Source organism: Larimichthys crocea, chromosome XXI (assembly GCF_000972845.2).
Source record: "Larimichthys crocea isolate SSNF chromosome XXI, L_crocea_2.0, whole genome shotgun sequence".
In the NCBI taxonomy this organism is placed as follows: Eukaryota; Metazoa; Chordata; class Actinopteri; family Sciaenidae; genus Larimichthys; species Larimichthys crocea.
The window spans coordinates 2,431,600-2,454,232 of record NC_040031.1 but is presented as its reverse complement, the minus strand read 5'-3'; the positions used below and the strand labels follow the sequence as shown (position 1 = coordinate 2,454,232).

General features: G+C 40.8%; 2 protein-coding genes across 3 annotated transcripts in view; one reads left to right on the top strand and one right to left on the bottom strand.

Annotated features, from left to right (window-relative positions):
* The first annotated feature begins 371 nt into the window (after positions 1-371).
* Positions 372-22,633, top strand: part of nup93 (nucleoporin 93) — a 27,116-nt gene continuing 4,854 nt past the window's right edge. The window contains exons 1-12 of one of the 2 annotated variants that reach the window (XM_027272940.1): positions 372-532; positions 1,722-1,904; positions 2,509-2,626; positions 14,571-14,633; positions 15,924-16,052; positions 16,815-16,889; positions 17,867-17,959; positions 18,100-18,239; positions 18,424-18,556; positions 19,074-19,231; positions 19,518-19,683; positions 19,954-20,047. In XM_027272940.1, coding sequence (XP_027128741.1) covers positions 1,726-1,904; positions 2,509-2,626; positions 14,571-14,633; positions 15,924-16,052; positions 16,815-16,889; positions 17,867-17,959; positions 18,100-18,239; positions 18,424-18,556; positions 19,074-19,231; positions 19,518-19,683; positions 19,954-20,047 — 1,348 coding nt within the window. In that variant the 5' untranslated portion in view covers positions 372-532; positions 1,722-1,725. Of the gene's footprint in view, positions 533-711; positions 928-1,721; positions 1,905-2,508; positions 2,627-14,570; positions 14,634-15,923; positions 16,053-16,814; positions 16,890-17,866; positions 17,960-18,099; positions 18,240-18,423; positions 18,557-19,073; positions 19,232-19,517; positions 19,684-19,953; positions 20,048-22,633 lie in introns of those variants that run through there. The other variant, XM_027272941.1, reaches the window with a different exon arrangement.
* Positions 9,552-22,633, bottom strand: part of LOC104938434 (low choriolytic enzyme) — a 27,600-nt gene continuing 14,518 nt past the window's right edge. Inside the window, exon 10 of the transcript XR_003461350.1 lies at positions 9,552-9,575. The gene's annotated coding sequence lies outside the window, so the exon portion shown is untranslated. The remainder of the gene's footprint in view (positions 9,576-22,633) is intronic.

Genomic DNA, 22,633 nt, shown 5'->3' with positions numbered 1-22,633 from the left:
TCACAGCAACTCAAACAATAGACTTTTTGTACATTCAATTGCTTTTTAAATCCACATTTAAACTGTTTATATGCTTTAATATGTTTAACAATTATATATATTTTATATTTTTATGTGTATTGCTCGTTTTCCCGAACGAAACTATCAATCCTCTGTATGTCCTACATACATGTCCTACAGTGTTGACAGCTGTCTTGACTTAATATACTTTGCCAAAGGGAAAAATCCAGCTGGGCACTGCAAAGAAAAGGAGATGTGAGCAAAAAGAAGAAGAAGAAGACACGTTGTCCTCCCGTCCAGCTGATGGCGGAATAGAGTTTGTCACGTGTTGAAGAAGACGAACAAGTGCGACGTCACCGGGCACGAGCCGGGGATCATCCAATCAGCATCGCCTCCAGAAGTGCCGGGGCAAATCATATACTGAACTGCATGTTGAGTTAGACTGAGGGAAACTGAATAAATCTCTGTAAACACACCGACCCGGGGAACAGTACGCAGACAGGACCAGGCTTTGATCTGTCCCGCACAGCAGGTATGAAGCTCGTCTGCCTGTAACAGTGAATTAATTTAAATATCCAATATGAGTTTTCAGTTGACTAACTCGAGCTCGAGCATGCGATGGAACTTTAGCCGTTAGCAGGCGAAGTGGCTAACGGCTGTTGAGCGCCATTCATTTTCCAGCGAGTGTAGCTGACCAACAAAGCCAGGCCGGGAGTAAAAACTTAGCTTGACCTCTTTGATATTTAATTTACCCTCGGCGCAACTCATATTGCCGCTCACAGTGTGTGCTGTTAATGTGTTCAAGTAGTCTGAACTAGCTAGCCTGAGAGTTAGCACTGCGCTAAGGCTAAGCTAATTTGACACACATCCCACAGCAGCCCATGCGCGCGCTGCAGGCACCCCTCTGTTTACGTCAGCTGTCAGAAGGTAACGTGCTACCTGTGCGTCATTTAACCATCCCCTATGTGCAGTCTGTTCACAGTTTAAATGGCATGAGCACTAGACAAAGTACTTTTAATGTGAGAGTTTGTGCCAGTGGCCAAGTCGTATAGACTTCATATAAAGAGTTTTAAACCCTAACACTACTTCTGTGGTTCTCTGTGTTTAATATAAATACATAGTGTGCCTGCTTTGGCACATAGTATCCATGGTAACCTTCTTCATGCTGAACATACTGCACTTTATACAATCAGTGTTCTCTCTACAGTCCCTCAAAGACTAAAGTCTTTATGAGGTTTTAAACTTACATATTGCATAGTTCACTGTTACTGTTTTTATTTAACTGTTATTTATACATGTGTGTGTATATAGTGTTAAAATAGGATATTGTATAGGTGTATATTGTTAAAGTTTTGTTTTCTTGCTCTCACTTACTATCTCACTTACCGTTAGGGAGCTGCTGTAACAAAAACAGTTTCCCTGTGGGGATTAATAAAGTATTTCTGATTCTGAGCACAGTAATATGGTTTTGGCTTAAATGTAGTTTTTTTTAAATGGAGTAATTAAATCTACTAGAATCAACTTAATCTGTTTACTTGTGGTCCCCTAAAGTTTGGGTTAGGTTTGCCCTCAAATTGAAAGCTTGCCCCCACAATTATTGTTTCACGTTAAATCAGAAAGAGCTAGAACTCACAACAAGAAAGGAAAACTGCCGTCACTGTCCAACTTTTGACAGACCAGCTGTGTGATGTAATGCAAACACTCTTCCTCTCTCTGTGTAGAGGTATGGATGCAGAGGGCTTCGGGGAGCTGCTGCAGCAGGCGGAGCAGCTGGCTGCCGAGACAGAAGCGGTCTCTGAGCTGCCGCATGTTGAGAGGAACCTCCAGGAGATCCAGCAGGCGGGGGAGAGGCTTCGATCCCGCACCCTGACCCGCACCACGCAAGATGCTGCCGACGTCAAAGCGTAAGGATTATGTGCCATGACACACACAGTCAGTGTATGCCCATGTGATCCTGTATATTGCTTTATATAGACTGTGACACAAATCCATTTACTTCTGCAAGATAAATGGATGTCTGTGATTTTAGATACTCCTCACCTGACACTTTGATGTGCCCCTTTCTTCTGATAATAACATATAGTTACATGTTTAAAATTATTTTTCTTTGATCAAAGAGCACCTTTTGATATTGATATTTAACAGATAATATTTAGAATCTTAAAGCAAACATGGATACTGTAATGCTTAATTCAATTTATGGCCAAATTGATGATAAAATGTAAAATGCAACCATACATCATTAAAAGAGGCTTCTTATGTTAAGAAATATGTAAAATGAAGATGACATTTATTTTATATTTTGTTTAATTCCCTGATAAATGCCTTAATATGGAGCCTGCAATTTGTCTGAAGCCGACTTTGATCTTTTATCTTTGACCAGTGGATTCTACTCTAATAGTAGCAAAGCCTCTGGTGCTCTCTAGTGGTCGTAATTGTCAGTCCTTCCATTGTATTCCTTCATTCATTCATTCATTTGTTCTTAACATCTTTCTGTTTTGCTCTCAGGTCAATCCTCCTTGGTTCCAGAGGTTTAGACATCTTCCACATTTCTCAGCGGTTGGAAAGTCTAAGTGCTGCCACCACTTTTGAGCCCCTGGAGCCGGTCAAAGACACTGACATACAGGTATGACTTACTAGGCCATAAGTCCAGCTGCCACTGGCATAACATACATCAACCAAACTATCAGTGGACGAGTTGCATTGTGGGTAGCATAGAATAGAAACTTTATTGTTGATTCATTTTCCAACAAAAATGACACTAAAATACAACCATACCGGTGCCATGACAAGAGATAGTACAACTTCCAGTCTTCCATTTAAAACATAAAATGGAAATGACGGAAGGATCTTCATGAGTCCACTTAGTTGTAATTCGTCTTTTGGCAGCTGTAATGGCTAAGCTCACAAAACCTTTTATCCTTTGAGAGGGAAGCCTTAGATCGGTCAAGTCCTCCACGATATAATATAATCACAGATGTTAAAGAAATATCCTGCGACAGCACCTTTTCAAGAATATTCTCAACTTTAGCCCACCGCTGTCTAAGCTTAGGGCAAGACCATACCATATCTACGAGCGTGCCCATTTTTAATTTACACTGGAGGTATGGAAGGAATAGATCTGTTTTAATGTGACTCAGTCTCTCGGGTGTAAAGTATGCCCTGTGTATAAATTTGTAATTACAAAGCCTATACTTTATTGATCTTGAGGGAACTTCTTTTTTTTCACTCCGGTTTTTACATACATAGGCCCGAAATACAAACACATAAAGGGTGGCTACCAGTCCACCCTCCATACTTTGGTCCATTCTGGACTTGAACTGGCCACCCTCGGGTTCGCAAGCCAAGCCCCCACGTCCTGAGCTACTGCCGCCCTGTGTAATGTAGAGACTACGTTTTGAGAAGATTTGTGCTGCATTGATTTTAAGGGGTTAAAAAAAACAACAGCAAAACTGTCCATTGTGAGTCTGACAATGTTATAAAAGTGCAATGCTCTACTTACCTGCTCTGATACCTTTTTACAATACTAGATGATTTTCATATTTTTTTCACAAAAACAACTACAAAAATAAAAGCAATAGCAACACAAATAAACAAACAAAAACACCTCAGATATGTCTGTCTTATCACTGGTTACAAGAGTTCAAATTTAGGAGGCTTCTTATATGTTGAGTATTCAAAAGGAAAAAGCTCTAATTTAACTTCAACCCTAACAGAAAGTCATCATCTTAGTCCGCTGTAATAATATAATGCAGTGCTCTTAGGTCAAGGTTTTTTATTTTGCACATAACATATATAAAATATCTGTAACATTACCATCAAAGATGCAGCTTTCCTGTGCCAATGTGGCAGCCTTTTCAAAAGAGTTGTGGGAATTGTTGTTGGATGTATGGCCTCTACACAGCCTGGACAGGACTTTAAATCACACGATAAGCTACACTAAATGAAATAAAGACGTGCTAGCGATTCACCTTACTCACAAACGTACTCACGTCTCTGCCACACACACATCACAGAGCTGTATCGCATGAGTGCTACTGCGGTAATAGCATTTATCGCACATGTTTCCTATAGCATTACTGAAATGGATTAAGGATTGTGGTCTTTATATTATTAACACCGTGCAGTCCTTTACAATGCTCCAATTTGAAATAATAATGATCTGTATCCCATCTTTACCTTTGACTTGATAGACATTTTGTTTTTTTGCTCTCTCCTCCTCCACGTACCGCCTCTCTTCCTCTGGTTCAGAGAAGTTGCTGCATTTGTCTGAGCTCATCTGTTTCTGTGGCCTGTTCGGCCAAGTGAAGTCAAGTCAGTTTTGTATATACAGCCCAATATCACAAATTTGCCCCACGGGCCTTCACAATCTGTACAGCATACACCTTCTATCCTTCGATCCTCACAGGATAGGATAATGGCTGTGACACAATTTAAACTCCATGTCTCACTCCTTCCTTTTCCTTTTCTATATTGGCTTTCCACCTTCCATTATTTTACATTAACTTATGTCTGTCTTTCATTGTTCTTGGTCAGCCGGATATATGCCAGCCTGGCCGGGGCTTGACTGACTGACTGGAAGAGCACTTAGCTTCTCTCTCTCTCACACACACACACACACACTCTGCTCTTGCTCTTTTTCGATTATTGGTTTCTAAGAGGACAGCGCATTACAAAGTTTCATTTCAAAATAATTCCTCTGCTGTGTCACACAAAAAAAAAAAAACACAGCTCCATTTGAACTAGCAAATTCCAGAAAGGAGATGAGGATAACAGGCAAGTCAACCGAGGAAGGAATTATTGCATTGGCATTCATTTTCTCACATATTGTATGTGAATGATTCTTTAAAGAAATCGCATTGCTTGAAGAACTGATTGCAGACTTTACATTGTTTAGAGGAAATCAGGGTCATAGACTAAATAAATAATGCGGCTTTAACAGAACTTCCAGTATCTCCATTATGTCTGCCTTTCAGTGGTGAAATGAGCTATTTGTTGACAATATTTTGAACCTTTGCCTGTGTCAGAATGTTGCGATTCTGTTATTTGTGCTGGATTATACTGAAAGATGTTTATAATATTTTAATATACATTTATAGAAGAACCACACTATTTAAATGACTTGCAATACCACAAACTACACCGAGAATGCAATCAAATCAACATCTCTCTTGCATAGTGTCACCAAGTAATAAAAAAAAAAGGTTTCACGGGTAGTACTTGTACAGTAATACAGAGCATAGGTTTTTACTTTTCCAGTCACTCTGTGTAGCTGCCAAAACAGAGGTGAGTAGTCATCAAATAAGCTGGCAGCTGGCACTTTTCTTTCTTTAATCAAAAACATGAGATCATAAACAAATGGATGACTAATTGTGACTCTTAACATAAATGGCTTGACAAAGAGCCAGAAAAATTAATCAGACACAGGACGCTCAGTCAGCAAGAAATAACAAAACAACGTAAGACTACTGAAAGGAAAGCGAGCAAAGTTCTGAACAACACAGAGCATGAAATGTAACCCACTTTTCTCCCCTCCTACAGATCTGCATTTAGCATCCTGCTGGGAGAGTTGCATTCACTTTACATTACCAAGTACACTGAGCAGAAAAGAGGTTAATTGGTTCTGAGATATTATAAGACAACAGCCAAATACAGGATTGACATACTATGTGTAGGATAAAAGGCAACAGCATCACTTTCACTAAGAACAAGCAACGTTACAGTATTTTGAACACATGTACTCTGCCTTATACGTTGCAAGATTCATTGTACTCTAAAGGCATTGGTCTAGGAGTTAAATGTCAGATATCTCACATACTGTATTATACTGATAAGTGCTACTTGGAAGGTAACCAGATAAAAACTTTTCCGGTTGTCCTTGTATTTCAAAGATGCAGCAGTACAGGTGCCTAGTGTCAGATATTTGGGCCACTAGGCTGGAAAACACAATTTTTGCCAAAGGAGTTGTTTCAGTTCACGCTTTTCTTCACAGGATCTGATCTTACAGTTTGTAATTCTGAAGCAAAAGACTAGAAGAGTTAGAAAGTAAGCTTAACAGACCTCTGTGGCACGCTCCTCATCTCAGCCGAGGCTACATAAGCCTCTAGTTTAACACACCTAAAACTCACCGACTGAACTGTCAGCAGCCGGGTTGCATTGCAATGTAGGTGGCACAAGGAAGAAGAGTGAATGGACTGAAGAAAGACAAAAAACATGATTCTGTTGCCTCAACAGTGACCTGTGTTTGTCCACCCTGAGACTCCTTGTTGTGTATGCTAACATGTTATTAACTTGTGGTGTTTGTTCCAACAGTTGATATTAATAATAATTACAGAGATGTGCTTTGTAACAGTTCAACAGGGATCTGTATGCTGTCTTTGGTACAGCTGTCCTTTTTCGTTCTGTCTCTCTTCCTCTGTCCTGGTTCAGGGAAGTTGCTGCTTTTCCCTGAGCTCCATATGTGTCTGTGTGTACCCAGTTTAACTGGACTACAGAATGACTTGACATCAGTATGTAGCAGCTCCAGGGTTTGTCTGAGGAGAGAATCACAGATTTCTAGGTTTATGAGACATATGTAGTGATGCCTAAGATCATTCAAATGATACAAAATATGTTTTTATGTTTGGATTTTCCAGTAAATGGTGCAAGGTTATGACATTGTGGGACTACTGGAGATTAATGCAGGGCACAGTGTAAAACACACACACACACTCACACACTCACACTCACGCTCACACTGAGGGAAGTGGTGTGTGAATGATATGTCTGTATGTATGGCTGAACACCAATTAGTGAGGACCTCACTATAGAAGGCCATATAGACCCAGAGTCCCAGATCCAGGGCTTCATCGATGTGGGAGTCGCTTGCTATATGCAGACCATGTTTCTAGACTAACTTCTTCAGTTTTAACGATGGATTTGCTTTGTTAACTTTCGTTCTGTTTCTTTTAGTGCATAGTTAAAATGAGAATACATTTGTCTCACCCTTTTATCAGATACTTAGATTTTTCTGCACAAATGTAGCGGAAGGATATGAGTAATATCTATGACACTGAAACACAGTTCCTTCAGTAACATCTTAGAAAATGTCAATTATCATTACATTATGATAAAAAAAAAGCACGTTTCATTGTTGTCACACCTTGTATATTTGAAGACATGCATTAATGTATGGAGACATGTCAGTATTAGTACTGGACCTGCCTCGTAGGGTGGGGTCATGAGCAGTTGGGGGTTTGGTGCCTTGTTTAAGAGCGCTTCTTCAGCTGCCCGTCCACACACTGTACTTAAAACTTGAACTGGCTACTGTTGGTTCCCAAGCAAAGCTAAGCTAACTAAGCTACTGCCGCACCTATGACCAGCCAAAATGTTTGTGTACAGAATTATGTTTTAACAATTAGTAAAAAGTAGTCCACATGAATTGACAACTAGTCATATGTCTTCATATTCTGATATGGTTTCTCCACATCGTGACTGTTATTTGTGCAGTATTTCATGTAGGGTTTGGTATCATTTGGATCTGATCCAAGTTTGCCCACAGAATTTTGTTTCCAATTCCAACAATTTTCTTAACACCCAACCCTAATGCTACCAACGCATCTCTGCATCTGAGCTGATCTGAGCTGACGTCACGTAGTATACATCTTTAAAATTAAATCCTTGTTATCTGCTCTGCCAGTTTTACATTTGAACCGTATGTTGCGTGTGTTGGTAATTGTCATGGATGACTCACTTTTTATCTAGCACTTCAGGGTTAGTCCTTTTCTGTGTCATAAAATAACGTATGCGATGGTAAACAAAAGAGGATGACGAACAGAAAAATAGAGAAGGTGGGGGATCAGGGAAAGTAGATAGCAATCAAATGGAAAAAAATGGACAGAATGAAACTGTAGAAGTGGAAGGGGGAGAGCAGTGCTGGTAGAAAAATGGCGACCGGCTGCAATAATTTTTTTTTTCCTCTGTGTCCTCGTCTCACTTTTCACTATCTTTCTGTGCCAGAGCTCTTTCTCTCTTTTTCCTCACATCACTCTCTTTCAGCTGGCCTTGCAACTCACTCCTCTTTTCTTTTTCACTTTACCTTCTTTCCGCTCATTTTTTTCCCCTTTTTTCATCCCATTTACATCTTTTCTCTCCCTCCCTTTCTCATCCCCAACTCCTTACATACACACACACACATCCCTCAGCAGTGATGGCATGCGTTCAGCGGATGCAGTCAGCTAAAGCCCAGAGCATCTGCTGAGATAGACGAATACTACTGACATACAGTAGCTTCACAGGATATGTGTGTGTGTGTCCATGTGCTGTGTTTGCATGCCTGTATTTGTGTCAGTCGAGATCGATTGCTGGCGTATGCATACCGCGTTTCTCTCTGTGCTTATGAATGAGCGTGCGTGTCTAGTGTAGATTTCGGCTGCACGTGGGCGCACGCATTTTCATCCTGTCCGTGCTGGCCTGCACATACAACTGCGGCTATAACGCATGTGCCAGTACAAGTGGAGGTGTTTGTATTAACACGCCTGCTCTGTGTGTGCTGTGATAGTCAGCCTGCATATAGGAATGCCCACCTCCTCCTCCCCCCTCCTCTTCCCACATGTGCCTCCAAAACCCTTCATTAACTAAACATGACCCTTAAGAGCATGATTAGCCTCATTTCAAGACAGGATGTCGGAAGCCATCAACCGAGGGGGGAAAAATCCATTACTATAATTGCATTGAGCTGAGGGAGGGATGAGAGAGGGAGGGGAAGAAAGGAAGAAAGGAAGGATGCATAGATGGATAAAAAAAAGGAAGAAAATGAGTGGGACTGAGGGAGGGAGGAGGCGGAGGGCTGCCAGAGATGCTGGGATAAAGTGAAGCAGGGAGAGAGAGAGCGAGCAAGGATGAAGGCTGAGGGAGGGGTTGTCAGCTGATAGTAGGAACTGATATTCTATATGAATCCATAGTTCCTTCTTGTGGATCCCCCCTGTGTCTGAGCGCTCAGTTGGTACGACCCTCCGACAATAAAAACCACCTCCGATGAGTCTTGATGTGGCACTTCCACTCGGCACTCCGGCTCACGCACAAGAGTCACTGGCCTGCTTTTGAACGGGGAAAGGCTGCAAGGAGACCGCCATGCCGGCTCGAAAAGGGCACAGGGAACACGCCCCAGCATGGCGGCCACTGCCACTGCCCTGGCACAGCGAAACAGAAGGATGGAGAGGCGGAGGGGCCGATTCAGGTCTCGTGGGCTGTCAAAGACCAGATACCTGTGCACATACAAAGCAACAAAAAACTAATTTTTGACTCTTTTCTTGTCTCATCCTGTCTTTTCATCTGTCAGTCTGTCTGCCAGGCAGGCAGTCAGGCGCTCAGCATGAGTGAGTATTGCCTATACACTTGGACTTACACGCACACACACACACACCCACTCACTCACTCACAGACAGGCATGTGCTTTGTCTGTCACACTTTTTGGTCACCACTCTCTTTCTACATCTCTTTTCTGGTTTGCTATGTTGTCTGTGGCTGTACAGCACCCATGTAGGTGATGATGACGATGATGATGATGACGATGATGATGATGATGATGATGATGACGATTGTATAAAATGATAATGATTGGAGGTGAACATCACTGTCTCAATATATATTCACATAAATGTGTATTTATGCTATGGTACTTTACCTGTATAATTTTGCTACACAGGAAGTGAAGGCGTGAAGGGTGGGGTTTCTTACACGCACACACACACAGGCGCACACACACACACACACACACACACACACACACACAGAGGCACTGGTCGGTTCATTGTGTCATGGCAAATGAGGACAGAAAGCCTCCCACTCTTACATCAGCGATGACTGGCACAGAGAGCCCCTTTAGCCGCTCTTTGACTCTGTCCTGATGTATCTCTACACCATATCTCATAGTGCGTAATTTGCATGAAGTGAAAAAGAGAGACTGAAAAATCAGACTTGCTGATTTCCCCGAACATACTGTAAGGTTGCATTCAGACGCAGACAGTCTGACTATCTTGACCAAGACTAATAAAATGAGGGCCTACGTGAGCCGGCACAGAGATTGAACACGCGAGTACATGTTAACATGCGTATTGAAGACAAATGCACACTCACCATATACATTTCATTTTAAATGATCAGTTTTATGTGATTTCCTGAAATACAGTTGTGTTTTCCCCTCGACTTACAGTTAAGTGTATTTTTAGAGACGCAGTCAGATGGCCATTAATGTTTTATATTATCTGTAGAAATCTTATCTCAGAAATTAGACAAACTTTCATCAGTTAAATTTCCAGTCGTAGGCAGCCCTCAGTTCTACCTTCTTCACCAAGTTTTATTTCTCAGTGCATCTCCTGTTTGTCTCTAATAGTAACAGAGTATTTCCTGATTTATCCATAATTATTCAGTTCTTTTCTGTGGCTATGTTCCTGTAGAAGCTTCTGGGCTGTCTGGCCAGCAGGCTGTGGGTGTTCAGTGGGTTGCAGATCTCTGAGGATACACAATACAGGGGTGGGGCAACGGAAAACATACATTTTTAGATACACCTATTGCCCAGCACTGAATTGATCGCTGAAAGTCATAAGCGTGCATTTGCCTTCTGCTAAAATGGCTCCTATAGTCTCAGTGTGTCAGCACGGCTGTTTTAAAATGACACGTTTTCTCTATTTTATGTTTTTTTTCATACCATTTGAGAATGAAGCAAGGAACTGAAGCGTCGTTAATTTGATGTGTGCCTCAGACTAAATAATACGGCAACCTGTTTTAGTGCAAATCAGAATCACACAGAAACAATGTTTGAGCCTTTTCATGATTAAAACTATGATTAAAGAAATTCATAATTAACGATTTACTCATTCTTCATCAAACACATGATCCCTTATGAGGAGGGGGCTATCCAAAGTATGAAAGTGTCAAAAAAAAAAAAATAATTACGATCTTATTCTGTTTTTCTTTTTTTTTAAGGTAATACCTAATATAATGAGATTCCCTGTCCACAAAGAGGTCCTTGTTAATTCTGAGTCAAACAGAGTATTTCTTTAAAAAGTGAAGAGTGTTTGAATCGCAGACAAATGGGAATTTTGGCCACAGCTGTTGGCTAAGTTGTCAATTCACATTTGGCACAAAAAATGTTGTATAGGCAAAGTCGTTGGCAGTACAAGTGCAGCTGGCAACAGGCAACAAAATGACAGCAATGAAAAATCTTTTGTACTTCAGTCAAAGCAAAAAATGCTGAGGCAACAGCCCAGCAGAGTTATCCAGTGGCCCCATTGCTTTAGAAGAACCCCCGCACCCCCCATCCTTGTGCATCGTGTTTCTGGAAAAGACATCTTATTTCTCCTTCTCCAATTTACTGGAAGAACAATCATCACCAATGACTAATACAGTCTGCTGTTCTATTGTAGTAGATATATCTCATAAGCCTCTGTTACTACTATTCTTTTCTTTTTTTCCTTTTTCCAGTGCAGCTCTCCAGTGAGCATTGACCTGAGCTCTCCTCTGGTTAGAGTGGTTAAATATAGACCTATTCTCAGCCTCTCCTGGGGAAAAAAAAGTGAGGTAGAGAAAGAAGGAGGGAGGGAGCAGGCGGGGGGGAAACCAAGGGTACGACGAATGGATGAAAAGGGGGACTGGGAACATGGTTCCCTACTTACTTGATTCAAATAGCTAATAGTATTATATATTTTTACAATACCAAGTCGGGCCTTTTAGTTTTAGCCAAATAATGTGCCGTGTGACTTCTCGAAGACACGTTTGATTTCTGCCGTGATGTCAGCAGTTTCTAAAGAAACTAAAATTGTGTTAGGAGGACACTACACTACATAAAAACTGAATCTTCACCCCACTCATTCGGTGCTACTTTGTGACCTAAATAATTACTTCTTTCCTAAATTTTAAGGCACATTATTGACCCATTTAGAGCTGTAGCAAACTGCTGTCCACTATGATGGAGCAAGATGGAGACTTTCTCCTGTATCATGGTTTACTTTCTATACTTCAACAAGAAAATACTATATAACATGAATGTAACTGCACTTGCTGCTCCTGGACATGAGAGAGACGAGATCAAATTAGTTATTTTCTATGTAAAGCCACACACCTGCGACAACACAATACCCCCCTGTCCTATTTTCCACAGTAGGAGATCAGAGTTGGTTGGATTTCCTTCTGTGTGTGTCACATCTAAACTACTGCACTTTGACTTCTTGTCAGATAGCACGTCTTCATCTGTGGTCGTGTAGCTGTAACGATAGACCTCTTTATCAAGCCAGTATTGAAAATACATTGCAGGCTGGCTTGTCTGTTCACAAGAAATAAGACCCTGTAAATCTAGCCACCACTTCAGCTCCACTCCTCACTTTATATGACACATGTTAGCTTAATAGTCTGTTCACCAGTCATGTTACTGCAGTAGCAGTTTGGTTTGAACTAAACACATCAAATTGCAATTCAAAGTTTGCCGAGATGTTTTTTTCTCACCAGGGTTTTTTAGCTCAGCATCTCAACAAGCTTTGATTATTTCACCAGCTTCAGTTGGTGATCCACTTTAATATTAGCTCTTAGTTTTATTAACATTAATATTACCATTCATACACATTTTTCATTAAGGCCAGGTTAATTTGCCCTGCCAGATCATATATTGTTGTTACACTTTTTTGGGGCATTGTTGAAGGTTTAGTTTTTAATGCAGTAATTATCAGTTGTGTGTTGCTCCTGACATTGTTTCAAGAAGTTATTCATTCTCACAGTGAACCTTTTGTGCTTCCAATTTTTTCTCATTTGTCGGGACAGACGAATGCAATGACAGACAAAGGTGAAGAGCTCGAACAGAAAGGGAGGGGGAGAAAATGAGACTGAAGCAGGCAGAGCAACGAGCAGGTGGGGGGATAAGGACAGAAGAGAGGAGTGATGAGAGAGGAGGGGTAGAAGGAGGACGCAAGCCAAGAGCACCCACATGCCTGTAGAGCAGAATGATCTCTCACCAGGTGCTCATTATTAAAGCTAAAATGATCCAACATATTTCAAAGGCAAAGGCACACAGTGCAAAAATGTCACCAATGAATTAAAATAATATTATTTTACAGCAGAAGCAACTTATGTCATGTCAGAGGTAGACGGACTGTGGTTATGTAAACTCTGCAGCGTGTCTTCAGCATTTCTTGCATTATAAGGAGCAGTAGTATTTTCATTTACGTCTCAGGAATATAAATTTGCACACAGCAGTTCATTCAGCTGCTATATTGACCTTTATGTCAACAAAGCGAATTAAAAAAAAAAAAAAACTATAGGCTAAACGTTATAATACAAGCAAAAACAAGTTATCATAGACAGGGGAATTTTCTGTGTGTTACTTTCTCAATTTTGCAACTTTTGCTAATGACATCTTCACCTGACAATACAAACCAACCTGTTCCATGAATTTTTATTGCCCTCCTGTTTTTTTTTTATTATTTAACTCTCATTACATAATTAAAAGTTTTAAAACTAAATATAATTTTATTTGTTTTTTGTAGGCCGGGGGGAAAATAAGATTTTATGTTGTCTGTGTGGCACAATTCTTAACTTTTATATTTGGTTCTGAAATATTATTTCACTATAACATTATTGTAAGATAATGATAATTTAGATAATAAATAACAGACAAACTATTTTGTGGTTACACCTTTCACAATTTGTGGATTTGATAATAATCATTATTTGATAATCATTATTACCCGTCCTTTAGATGAAACTAAATCAGTCATTGAGAAATTAACTGCGTCTCTGCTAAATTAAGATAGCTGTTGCCGTTATATTTGACATCTTGATGATCAGTGGCAGAAAAAAAAAACGATTAATCAATCAGTTTGTTTCAAATTTTTTAGGTCATCTTGTGTTTTTTTTGATATTTTGAAGGTGCCGGTGACCTACTCTCGTGTTTGCTTTAAGAGGACAGGAACAAAGTGCATACAGCATAGCCGCCATTTTGGTGTTTTCTCAAGATGTCTGTCTCATATCCATGTCCCCGTTCACCGAGTTTCCTTCTTGAGGAGTGCTGTCGTGTTCTCTCCTGCACACTCCAGTTGTTACATAAGTACCACTCACTCACTTGATAGCTCAGATCTTGTGTGTAAGATAAGTAGTTTTTATCAGCGGTCGGGTAGGGAGGGAATAATTATCATTTTCATTGAAAAGAGCCAGAAGACGGTGGGGTGTATGTATGCAGGGGCAGCCATCTTGAGATGACACCAAAATGGAGGCTAATGCTGACTGCTGTCTCAGAGCAAAATGGCGTGTGAAAAGCACGGACACTTCTCTGGCCTGCCTATACGCCTGTGTATACCAGCGACCATAAGTTTGACTAATTCTGCCAGTGCAAGTCCTATCTCCCGTAGAGCACGACGGTGCACCTGCTAAATCTGTCCCCCTACAACTGTGTGCATCCAGTTTATCTCTGCTTCATTTTGTTCTCAGCGTTCGAGCTAATATCTCCTGTTCCTCTCTCTATATACCTCTCTCTCTCTCTCTATCGCTCTCTGTTTGTTTGTCACCAGTCTCATTCTCATCCTCTGTTTCTACCTCGTCCACAGGGCTTTTTGAAGAACGAGAGGGACAACGCCCTCCTGTCAGCCATCGAGGAGTCTCGCCGCAGGGTCAGTATCTGCCCAGTGTCTGATTGCTTCTCAGGTTGAAGAAGAGCTACAGATGAGTGACAGATTCTGAATCCTATAGTGTGTGAAACCAGTTCAAAGGCACCTCCAGATTCAGACAGGACTACAAAACCTGCACGGCTGTATTATTTTTTTTATTCTGTTTTAAAAGACAAGATGCAGTCATTAGATTCCAATCACACACGGGAGTGGTTCTTTGTTTGCCTCATATTTAGTTTTCCAAAATCAGATCAGAGGTTTCAGCACTGTAATGCATATGAACGTTTCACAATAAAGGAACACTTAAAAAACTATTTTTTAGTAATTTCTACTTGCTGTGATCTAAAAGTCCTTCTGGTGTGAACCTTTAGGGAATGCTTTTGAAATGGCTTCCCTGATGTGCAGCGCTAATAGGCCCTGCGTTTAATTAGCTGCCGTTCCCATTATCTCTTTCTGCTCCCTGAGAGGAAAAAGGGACTTATGTGCAAAAAAAACTCAAATGCACTGAAGATTAGAAAGAAAGCGGGGTGTTAGAAATGTTCTTGTAGATTTCTATCTGGCTGCTGTACCTTTTGTTTTTATTTATTTATTTTTCAGATGACAGATTTAGTCTGAGTTGTCCAGTCCTACAATCACCAATTGACATGAATATATCTTTTAAAATTTAAAGCCCTTTTACCACGGCCAATTCTGAAAGTGTCAGGCTCCGATAGAGATACTTGATAGTTACAGAAACAATACTTTGTCCGATAATTTAACATTCAAACACTGTTAATAAGACTCCCTTAAATGTATTTATAAAATAAAAAAAAATAAAAAAAAAGCATATCCTGGCAGTGACCAAGTTAACCCAGTAAATGGTGGGTCTAGTTCTGCCTTTAGTCTACATTTGTATCTCCCTGAGCTGGAGATGGGAAGATTCAATTATCTCACGTTCCCATTATCTCACTTTAAGTCTCTATGGAGAGTTAAAATAGACTGCACTGCACCCTGAGGGAGTAGTACAATCCTGACGGGGTCTGTTGCTAAATCTGGTGTAAGTGTGTGTGTGTCATAGGTAAGCCCAATTTACACAATGTACATCTATGTTTCTGTGTGTTGCACATGTATCCCCTAGGTTGTCTGGCTGCTAAAACCTTTTATAAATGAAGTATACAATTATATAGAATTAAAATACTATCTACCTCGTACCTACATGATTCATTCGCATGTTATACACAAACATGCAAAATGTAAGGATATCATAACGATGAGTATGACTGGATGCCTATTTCCCATTTTCATGTGTTTCAGACATTCCTGTTGGCCGAAGAGTACCACCGTGAGTCCATGCTGGTTCAGTGGGAGCAGGTTAAGCAGAGAGTGTTGCACACGCTACTCGGAGCAGGAGAGGACGCACTGGACTTCAGTCAAGATGTAGAGGTACAGGATACTTAACACAGGATACTTAACAAGGGGACATGGCTAAAGAAAACTCTCTCTGGCAGACACATTAGATAACATGTTTACTGAATGGGAAAGCTCATTTTTAGTGTAGCTCTCCACAGACAAGATCTGTCATAGAAAATCAATGAAATTTTCCAAAATAAGATGCACCACTGTGGCTTTTTAATGTCTAATTTTGGCCTTCTTAATGTTTTGAGCGATTACAGGTTTCACCTCCAGAGTTAGTCTGCGCTCAACCTTTTTGATATTTTACAATTAAAGAGATTAGAGAGCTTTTAACTTACTTAAATCAGTCTCACTTTACATCTCAGTGTGTCTTAAACATAAAGGATTTATTAAATAAAAGTGACCTCAGTTTAGTGTCTAGTTGTGGACTGTGCAGGAAAGGTTGATATATTCATATTATAGTTTTTAAATCATTGAGCCATCATTTCTTTTCCAATTATTTAGTCAAAAAATCTCTTTAAATTTAAAAATAAGTCTCAAGGTCTCTCAAGGGGATTTATTGATACTGTGTACTCATAGCTGTCCATCTAAATTAACCAGAATAACTGTATCATCTGAGATTCATTGGTACTATTTTTATCGTCCCTGAGTTAATGACTTTCATCTTGTGTGTCATCCTATGGGAGCCTATCCCAGCATTCATGGCAAGCTTTTTGTTTCTTGCTGAATTTCCACGTGCAGTAAATTAATTACTCTGTCTTTATTAATCTGTTACCTCTCTGTTCATTGTAGCCCAGCTTTGTGAGTGAAGTGACCGCTCCTGGAAGAAGTGCGTTGGACAGCGTGGAAGTGGCCTATGGACGACAGGTGGGTTGCCAACAGCCTCATTTCGATGTAGATCGAAACTCTAGATAATTCATTTTTATTTACAAAATAACTTTCATCTTTGTACAGTGTCTTTTTTCTATTCTGCCACAGTATTTTTCACATTTAAACATAAAATTAACATGTTTAAACAAATCCTTTTAAATCTGTATTATAAAGAATTTTAAAGATGGGGGCAGAGTATAACATTTTACACTTGACAGACAAACTGTGTAACAGTGACAAGTTAATAAATTACCCCAAACATATCTGTGCTGCATGTTCTCGTTACTTATCGGCGGACATATAAACTGCTATGTCTGTGATGAGCTATTGCCCTCTGATTTACCAGTCAGCTGTAACAACATTAGAAATTACAGTAAAACAATTGTTGTGGATACTTAAATCTAAAGTTGAAATGAGTTGAACGCATGCGTAAACTCCTTTGCTGTTTGTTTGTAATGCACTCTGTCTGATCATTCAGTTAGAATGAGGTCAAAGCAAGGCAGGAAGTGGCAGATCAAAGATATTGATTGATTGGGTGGTAAAGAGGGGCGACTCTGAGAGACCGGGTAATTCTCTCACTCGGTCTCTGCATATCCCTCATGTTCCTGTCCGACCTTCTCGCTCTCTGTTTGTCTCCAACCTGCTACGTGACGCAGTATTTTAAATGTGGCTATCCCTCGGACCATGTGTCGACACATTGCATGCGGCGTGATTTGTCTAGTTTTTGTCATCCTCTTTGACGACCTTTTGAACATTTTGATTCTTTTTTTCTTGTTTTTCGTCGTGAACCACTTCACTCGATGGTCATAGTGTTTGCTTTCTCTTTTGAAGCCGGGGATGGAATTGTAGGCAGATTTAAATTTTCAACTTGCAAATGTAGAAATTAAACCTGAAAATTATACATTTAACAATCAACTGTCACTTTTTTAAAATTTTTGACCTTCTCTAATCTTGTCACCTCCTCCTCCTTTTAGATTTACATTTTCAACGAGAAGATAGTAAATGGTCACATTCAGCCTAATCTGGGAGATTTATGTGCTTCTGTAGCAGAAAGCTTGGATGACAAGGTAAGAACATCGTCCTTAATTATTTTTTTCCTCTGCAAAAAAATACAGCAATAAGTTTTTCTCCAGCTGCTATCATACATTTAGTTTTCATTGTATCGTCTTTATGTAGCAGTGGCTGTCACTCTCTCTCTTCCCACTAGAATGTATCGGACATGTGGCTGATGGTGAAACAGATGACGGATGTGTTGTTGGTTCCAGCCAAAGACACTCTCAAAAGCCGCACCTCTGTTGAAATGCAAATGGCCTTCGTACGTCAGGCGCTTAACTTCCTTGAGAACAGGTGACTGTGCTTATTTTTGTTTTTCTAAAGTACAGTAGTTTGCCTTTTTTGTTTTTTTGATGAGATTAAGCTTTTAGTGGATCTACGTTAGCATTGGATACACGCAAGTCTAAATTTAAGCTGAACTGCCCCATTATGATGGAATATATGTCAATAATGTATTTATGCATCTGCTATCTCCCAGTTATAAGAACTATACCATGGTGACGGTGTTTGGGAACCTCCATCAAGCCCAACTAGGAGGAGTGCCAGGAACATACCAACTAGTCCGCAGCTTCCTCAACATTAAACTACCAGGGCCTCTTCCTGGCATGCAGGTATTACACACATACAGATTTTGAAAAACAAAAATTCAGAATTTTTGTGAATGTTTTTGATCAACCCGACAATCATAAGCAACCGGATGTCAGACTGTAAAAATGCCCAAGGCTGTCAAATATCCATATTGTAAGCTACATTCATAAGCTCATTGATATTCAGAACTAAGGACTGGTACGTGATGAGTTTATTTAAAACATTTAAGGTCAAAAACAATGAGATCTTTCTAAGCAATGGGCTGATCGCTGTGTCAGTGTACATCGTTTTTAATACCCTGGTGACTGATCAGCTAAAAGTCAGTGAAGGTGGACCGAAGTTTAGTTGCTTTCATGTTCCTGCTGAATCCCCATGGAGGTCAGTAATTGGACAAATTGTGTATGCACAGCCTAAGGCGGCCTGTGTGGATATAATCTTTGTTTGAAATGTATCCTGAAAAATAAATATAGAAATAATAATGAAGAAATAAGTAAGGGCATTATAGTCACCAGCACTGTGTTTACTGTCTGTGTGCAATAGGATGGTGAGATAGAGGGCCACCCAGTGTGGGCTGTGATCTACTACTGTCTGCGCTGTGGGGATCTGAATGCAGCCATGCAAGTTGTGAACAGAGTGCAACATCAGCTGGGAGACTTCAAAACCTGGTTTCAGGAGTACATGAACAGCCCTGACAGACGGTAAGAGCTCCTTGTCTTTGTGTATTTGAGATACAGAAATAAGTCAAAGAAGGTCAAACTGGGGTGTTGATTAGTTCAGTTGGTAGAGCATTCGCCCCATGTACGAAGGCTCAGCAGCGGACCTGCGACCCTTTGCTGCATGTCGTTCTCCCATCTCTCTCTCCCCACATTCCTGTCACTCTTCAGCTGTCTCTATCAAAAAAATAAATAAAATTAAAAATAGAAGGTCAAACTGTATTGTAATCTCTCCTTTCATCTATTTTGCCTCTTGATTGCCGGGCTGCAGCCTTTCCCCGACTTCAGAGAACAAGCTTCGCCTCCACTACCGCAGAGTGCTGAGGAACAGCGCTGACCCCTACAAGAGAGCCGTCTACTGCCTGATCGGGAAATGTGACATCAGTGATAACCACGGAGAGGTGGCTGATAAGACTGAAGACTACCTCTGGCTAAAGGTACAGCTAACTTCAGTTTGTTTTTCTCTTTGGTTTATTTTGTGACGTTTCAGCGTGTGCACGTGGGGTGCACAAGCGGGTCCGTCCTCAGTCAACAATCGTCATTAAAAGCTTAGTTAGTTCCAAAACTTCTCTGTTGGCTGACCACACATGGGTCATTTACTGCCTTCAGTATGTTGTCTTTTTGGAAAGCGGCCCTCCTTTGAACGAAAGTTGTTGTATTTCTTTCCATTATTTTCACACGATGTGTGCCATGTTTTGTCCTTGCAGTTGAACCAGGTGTGTTTTGATGATGACGGCAGCAGCTCTCCTCAGGACAGGCTGACCCTGCCACAGCTACAGAAACAGCTGCTGGAGGACTATGGTATGAAACTGCATTTCTGTTTCAGCTCTAGAAATGACCACAAATAACCCCTGTTTTATAGTTTTGTTCATAGTACTTGAGAAGCTGGTACAAAGGGGGCACAGATGTGGGCATGCGTGCTGTGTCCTTTCCTTGGTTAACATTCAGCTCAGTGCCTCATGCCATTCATTGTAATAGAACAGCCGTCTTTGCACTTTGTTAAGAAATAAGTGCTTGCCTTACTTAAATGTTGGTTAGTAAAATCTTCTTGTAATGGTCCAGCGTGCAGGATTTAGGAGGATCTTTTGGCAGGAATTGAACATAAAATTCATTAGTATGTTTTCATTTCTGTGTAATCAGCTGAAAATAAGATTCATTGTGTTTTTCGTTGCTTTAAAATGGACCCTCTATATTCACCCAGAGTGGGTCCTCTTCCACGGAGTCCGCCATTTTTCTACAGTAGCCCTGAGCAGACAAACCAAACTCTGGCTCTAGATATGACCTTTTGCTTTTCATGTCAATTTCGCAGCCCAAGTTTTTCCTACATGCTTGGGAGGAGCGAGTGAGGTGTGGGACAGTATTTGTTTGGTTGCAATATGCAACTTTACTAGAACTTTTAAGTTGTTTTTAGCAGGACTTAAAGTTCCCCCCAAATTTTAAATCTCTCCACCTAATGATGTGGAATCGTTGTTATGTGAGGTGACATGAGACCAGGGATAGCTGTGGCACTAGCTGGCAGCCCACTGTAACTAACAGAAACACTGAATTTTCTTCTTTACTTTAATATTTTTAATATTCCGAGCTGAGGTGGCAGTGTGTTTGTTTTCCCTTTTCCTATGATAGCAGTCTACATACAAACCTACAATATTAAACTTGATCTCAAACGAGGCTGTGTAGGTGTATGCACACACACTCAACCACAAATCTCACTTTGCAGATACGGATAAGCCACTTTTCGAAAATATGAACTGGAAGTTGAATAACAAAATGAACAAAATATCTGAATCTGAAATAAGTTTTCTTGACTGTAAATTCTCATTTTCTATAAATGATAACGACAGTGTGCTTCGACAGAAAATCACATGATTCTTCCGGACAATTTAGGCAATGAATTTTTCAGCTTATCGTATTTCTTCATTCAGTTTGATGAAGTGAACAGCTCCAAACACTACAGTACCCATTAAACTCAGTAACTGTTGCTCTAGACAACGAGCCAGCCAGCAGTGTGACTCAGAACAGTAAAAAATTCAGAACGATTTGTCATAGTAGGCAGGAACAAAAGTTCACGAGTTTGTTGAAAACTGAGCCAGAATCTGTTTTGGAATTGATTTTTTTTTAACAGTCGAATGTAGAAGTAGAAATAGAAACACGGTATCTCGTTTTTTTGTACTTATGATTCAGCCTGGAGAGTTTCATTGCTTGAAAGTGCTACAATTGCCTGTCACCTGCTGCCTGTGCAGGTCTCATCAAATGCCTTTAGTACAGTAAAAAAAAAAATGCTGCAGCTTAAACTCTGAGAACGTTAAGAGTTTGGCATGTTTGAAACAAACTGGGTCGTCCAAGGTGCCGTCCAACCACGCCTCCTCCTGGCTGCATCACACTGCCTCCCTAATCTCTCTTCAAGAATTCAGTGTCCTTGATGTCTCAACACAATGAATAGTACAAGAGGGGGATGAAGCACACTCAAAGGTGTTTCTGGAGTTGCACACAGAGTTGTACACATAAAAAGTGACGGATGTTATTTCTGAGAACTGAAAGAGTTCAAATCCTAGATCCATTGTTCAGTCGGTGTGGGAGTGCGTGTTAGATTCCTTCCTTCTTGTTGGAGCTCTCTAAATGACAGACAGTGCAAGCATTTCAAAATAAAACAACCGCATGCACCCCTGAAGCTCAAAAAAGAGGAGCATAAGGGCGTTGGGCCTTAACACTCACAGATTGAGAAAGCACAGTTTTCTCCCCTGAGTACTGCCTTCTCCACAGGCCGACCCTGCTCCGTTCAGATAAGACTACACTCTTTCCCTCTCTCAGTAGCCCTCACCCTCTCCTGTTTCCCCTCTCCCACTCCCTCGGCTCTGTGGGAAGTACAGCCTGAAGCCTCATTCTGTTTTCTCTGCGCTGCTCGGCTCTCTCGGTCGTCTGGCGCCGTGTTCCTTGTTGTCCTCCATCTTGCTTCACAGCGGGACATAAAGCCCAAAGCCTCTCTACATTTCTCTCACATAACTGCCAGCGCTCCACCAGCCTCGTCTGTTCTCCTCCGTTCACTGCATCTCTGTCCTCTCCCGTTATGCTTTATCCCTCTTTCTCCTTCCACCTGCTCTGCTGTTTTCCCTCTCTCCTCCCACTGATTTTCCTCTTTCACACGTGCATTTGTTCTTTCTCGTTTCTTGTTTGCACACTGTGCTGCGGCCCCCGCCTCCCCTCCCCTCCCCTCACTCCCACACTCTTATCTCTCCTCCTTCATCCTTTTTCTTCTCTTCATCGCTCGCTCCCTCTCTCTTCATCTCTCATGCGCTTTCGCTTTTTGAACTAAAAGTGCTGTAAGGCTGAGATAAGGCTATAAAATGGCTGACATGGTCCACCCTGTTCTACTCCTCAAACTTTCAGCCA